Source organism: Frankliniella occidentalis, unplaced genomic scaffold (genome assembly GCF_000697945.3).
Source record: "Frankliniella occidentalis isolate FOCC.00 unplaced genomic scaffold, Focc_3.1 Scaffold59, whole genome shotgun sequence".
Lineage (NCBI taxonomy): Eukaryota > Metazoa > Arthropoda > Insecta > Thysanoptera > Thripidae > Frankliniella > Frankliniella occidentalis.
Window position 1 is genome coordinate 589,010 of NW_026267189.1, and position 4,564 is coordinate 593,573.

Below are 4,564 nucleotides of genomic sequence, written 5' to 3' on the forward strand. Positions count from 1 at the left end.
CCCTGCCCCCTAGACCCCCGCCCACGCCAGGGCTCGGTGCGCTTAAAACGGCGGGTGGCCCCATCGCGGCCGCGAGGACGCATCCTTCCACTCCGCCACGGTGTGCGATCTCATTGTCCACCCTGAGCGATCTACTTAACAGGGCCTCGTAAAACTGCGGGGTCCTGTGAGTCACCGGCCACATGCCTCGGGCCATGCACAAATTAACAGAGCTCACTCAATAAAGAAAGGAGCCCCAGCGGACTTCATTCAAGGAATACCAAATTTTCGGTGTTCCTGAGTGCGTGTATTTGAAAGTGACCTATAATCTTTATTGCTTCTTTACAAAGTTACCAGGTTGACAAAGTTTATTGGAATCAGATCAACGTATGTCTATGTAGAATGCTTTAAAACATATAAAGTAAATTTAGTTTTAAACGGAAAAAGACCGCATGTCCCTTGAAATAATTATTCGGATCCGCAAGCACTATCGTATAATTTACAACGTGCACCTCTCACCCAGGATATTATACTGGTGAACAGTGAAAAGTCCGCCTACGCCTTTTTTTAACTTTTCACCAGTGATTTTTGCCTTCTGGAAAATTGAACTTTTTTTTTTCGGCCATGGAGATAAAGGGGTGAGTAACGGTTTGTTGAAGTGGGCCAACGGGGAGGACGGCGTGATTTAGGGGTCGCGCTGGCGGCGCTGGCGGCCGCACGCACGCGGCGCTAGTCACGTGACCCCGCGCCGCTTCCCACGGCGAGGAGGCGGAGGAGGAGGCGGGCGGCAGAGAGGCGCGTCACTTGGGGCGTCGGCCGGCGCGGCGCGTCGCGACGCTCGCCGACTAGAATAAACCGAGCGAATATTGGGCGGGGCGGGGTGGTGCGGGGGCAGCCCCTGCTCACCAGCTGGCCTGGGCCCCACGGCGCCCGCACCGCCCTGACGGGGCGCGTGTGTCCTACGCGGACGGGCCGGCCCCGGGCGGATGACCGAGGACCTAGGCCGCCGCGGCGCCACGCTCGGCCACCCCATGCGTCCCCTGTGTGCCAGCGATTGTCGTTTGACACAGAAAGTTGCGGTGGGCGGCGGATCCAGGAAGGCGTCCTGGGACAGAGCGAATGGGTGTTGACCTCCCAAGGGGCCTAACCTAACGCGGGCACAAACTGTTTTTGCTTGGGATTGGGCGAGTCGGGTTGGGGGCGTGCCGGGGCAACCATGTGCGGTCCGCTCGAGTATGACGGCGCGCTAGCTGTCAGCATCCTATATATGCAGTATGGGCATGCCGACCGGGACTTCACATCATACTAAGTACGCCCCGCGCCCCACCCAATCCATGCCTTCACAAACATGTACTTTCCACAAACCCGTATTTTCTTTGGATCATGTTCGATAATGCTAAGTAGATGTTCTTGGAGATTTTCATGCGCATTTTTTGCGCTAAGATCATGATTTTTCATGCGCTGAAGAATAAATAAAATATTGCGACAAAGGCACGCTATCGTACCTTCATTACTTTGTTCCCGTTCCTTCGCCCCATTTGAACTTGTTATACGCAGTCGCCTGACTGCGGCCCAGAAAATACTGTACGTCCGTTTTTTCTCAGATTCATTCGGCAAATCACGGGAGCTCGGCGCCTGCGAAACTCGGGGTAGGCCACCCCGCAGTACACGCATGCACTGCAAGCAAGATGTGGCCTACCTATCAGGCGCCATGGCAGCCGAAGAGGTCTAAACTTGGCAGGTTCGAAACGGTGAATGACGGATGTAAACCTTTTTTTCTGGCCGCGATCTCTTACGCAAAAACACGGACGTCGGCAATGACGCTTGCGGTCAGCAGCTGACCGTCAGCTTACGCGTCAGCTTCCGGCCGTCTGACCGCCGTACTCCTGTTGTGACTGGGGCGCCCGCCCACCCACGCCATATGAATGGTTCACTGGGCTAGCCCGGCCCAGCTGAGCGACCCACCCCGCCCTACCTCACCCCGCCCAGCCCCGCCAACCTCTTTTCCCCAACAGTTTTAGCCCGCTGTCCATCAGTGATGCCCCCAGCGGCGCGCGCGCCTCGATCTGCCCCGTCCGCGGGCCACATCTCACTCAGGTGGATCAGCTGCCAAACCAGTGCAGATGGCCGAGCTGCAGTCGCGGCGGTGAGGGGTTGGGCGGCTGACAGGTGCAGAGGCAGGGGTCGACTGCAATCCTTATCCATGTAAAAACCTGCGATTAATTCGACGCGGAATACTTCTGCTAGTATCATTTCTCTGCCTCGCTTCGGTGACAGCAGAATCCATCAACCCCCTCACCGCCACCTACCACCCCATCTTCTGCCGCCCAACCCATGGACGCGAATCGGCCGTCGTGAGGTGACAAAAGCTGCATCCGAATGGCCATGAATGCGCCGGCAGCAGTGTGTTTTCTCGGTCGCGATTCTAAAATTGTCTTCGTGGGTATCGTTTGTGAACGCTCTCCCCCCTCGCTTCCCCCGGCGCCCAGCGTAGTCCCCTTGCCTCATCATCGGGGAGGAGAGAATCCATGTCAAGGTGGGGGTGGGGAGGGAGGCTTCGCGTTGTTGATGAATTTCGAATGAGACCGTTAGCCGTTGTCGCGCTTCGAGTCCCAGCGGACGACACGGCAGTTTTATTTCTATCCATCATTACTTTTCGTCCCTTACCCACCCCACCCTCTTGTCTGCGCCTGCGCCGGTCAGCTCGATCATTCGCGTGCCGATCAAAGCGCCGATTGGCACTGCATCAATTTGGCTGATCGCGATGCTCTCCCGGTCATTCACATCGTCCGGCGCTGCCCTACCGCAGCACGTTTTTATGCGTCCACCAACACAACAGGTGGCTGCAGGCAACTAGAATCCGCACGGTGAAACCCCTACTACCGCTACATTCTAATTCCAAATAAGAAAATAGCAGCTCCCTGGCTGATTCCACGATTGGGAGATTTGGAGTGAAGCTTTGGAGACTTGTTATTGTTGTTGTTATTGTTGACACTGCCGATCATGGGCACCGCGGAACCGCGGGGGCCGAATACTTACTTGCTCCCACCACCTCGTGCCTTCTTCTTCTTGGCCACCTTTTTGGCCTCCATGGCGCTTCACGCGGCACACACACACACACACACACTAGAGCGCTATTGGCGAGGGGATCGGGTCGGTGACACTGCTCGCATGGCGTCGGCGCGGCCCTGAGCGTCACCGGGACGCCGACGTCGGTCGGCGCGGTCCGGTCCGGTCAGTCGTGTGTGGCGGTCAGCGCGGTGCAGTACGACGCCGACCTGGGCGCATTGCGAGCGACACTGCGGCCGGTAGGCGGGCGGTAGGCGGCCGGTCACCTCCACGGCGCGGGCACGCCCGCCGGCTGGGCTGTGTGTAACCCGATGCGGGGCTGTGGTTGCGCCGGGTGGGCGCGGCGGGGCGCGGCGGGGCGCGGCGGGGCGGCGACTCCGACGCCTGTCCGGCTGGCCGCGCGGGGTGACTTCGCGGTTCTATTTCCAGCTGGCGATCGTCAGCACTCTCCAGCCATACGCGCCGCAAGCAAAACAATAATAAGCGCCGGCAGAGTAAACGGGCGCCGTGTGTGTGAGTCGCGGCCCAAAGCGCGTCGGCGCCCGGCCGCACAGCGCACAGGTGTCGCACGAGGGGTCGACGGTGACCTTGAGCTGCACGACGGCGGCGGCGCGGGGGCGTTCCGGTCCGGTCGCCGGCGTCCTACGACGCCACCCACCGACGTCGTCGGCGTCGGTCACGAAATATTTTGGCGCCACAAAAAACACAACGGCGCGTGAAGGAGCGGTCCAGCAGCAGCGCGGCCTTCTCGGTGCTCGGGAGTGGACGGCGCGGCGTCGTCGTGGACCCGGGCGGAGGCTATCCCCCACTGGGCCTGGGCCGCCTCCCGCGCCCGGGGGACACGGCCAGGGCGGGGTGCTTTCGTGAAGACACGCCAAGTGCCGCGTCCCGGCCGGACCTGCGCCGCGCCGGACCACCGCGCACCGGGGCCGAAATAAAGAGCTACCGCCGGTCATAAAGGAAAGGGGTGGGCGTCGCGTCGGCGGCGTCCTGGCAGCGCTGCCAACCGGACGGGGCCGGCGGCGCGCTGGAGGCGGCGGGGGCGGCGCGGACGGATCGAGTGGGTGACAGCAGGACACCGGGCAGCTGAACAGTGCGCGGGGACTTTGAGCGTGATTTAAGCTGGCGCCATATTTTCTTTCCAACGTCCTCGAGGCCACCGTGCTGTTGGCGACACTGCAGGACCCCCATCTTCCCGTGCGCCGCGCGATGGACCGGCGGGAGCGGCACAGAGGCGTGACGCAAGGAGGCGTCGCTAGAGGTAGGCAGAGGCTGACGGGAGGCTCTGTGGGGTGGGGCAGGGCGGCGGGAGGAGCGGCGCAGGTGGTGGGGAAGGGGGCGGTCTACTTTGGGACAGCGGGTAAGGCTGGATGGACTGTGGGTGCTGAGGACAATTGGAAAATTTTTAAAGAGGAAGATCTTCTCATTTTGTGTGATGCTGTGATGAGCAGACAGTCCTCGGATCGGGAGGGATTGAGGTGGGGTGCAGTCATGGTTGGTGTAGAAGAGGGGGTCG

At 60.6% G+C, this 4,564-nt stretch overlaps 1 protein-coding gene across 4 annotated transcripts in view; it reads right to left on the reverse strand.

Moving 5' to 3' along the window:
• LOC113216770 (PHD finger protein rhinoceros) overlaps window positions 1–4,564 on the reverse strand; it is a 25,092-nt gene that overhangs the window by 12,262 nt on the left and 8,266 nt on the right. Inside the window, exon 1 of one of the 4 annotated variants that reach the window (XM_026436593.2) lies at window positions 3,019–3,864. The exons of the other annotated variants lie outside the window; for them this stretch is intronic. Coding sequence (XP_026292378.2) covers window positions 3,019–3,071 — 53 coding nt within the window. The 5' untranslated portion in view covers window positions 3,072–3,864. Of the gene's footprint in view, window positions 1–3,018; window positions 3,865–4,564 lie in introns of those variants that run through there. 4 annotated transcript variants of the gene reach the window in all.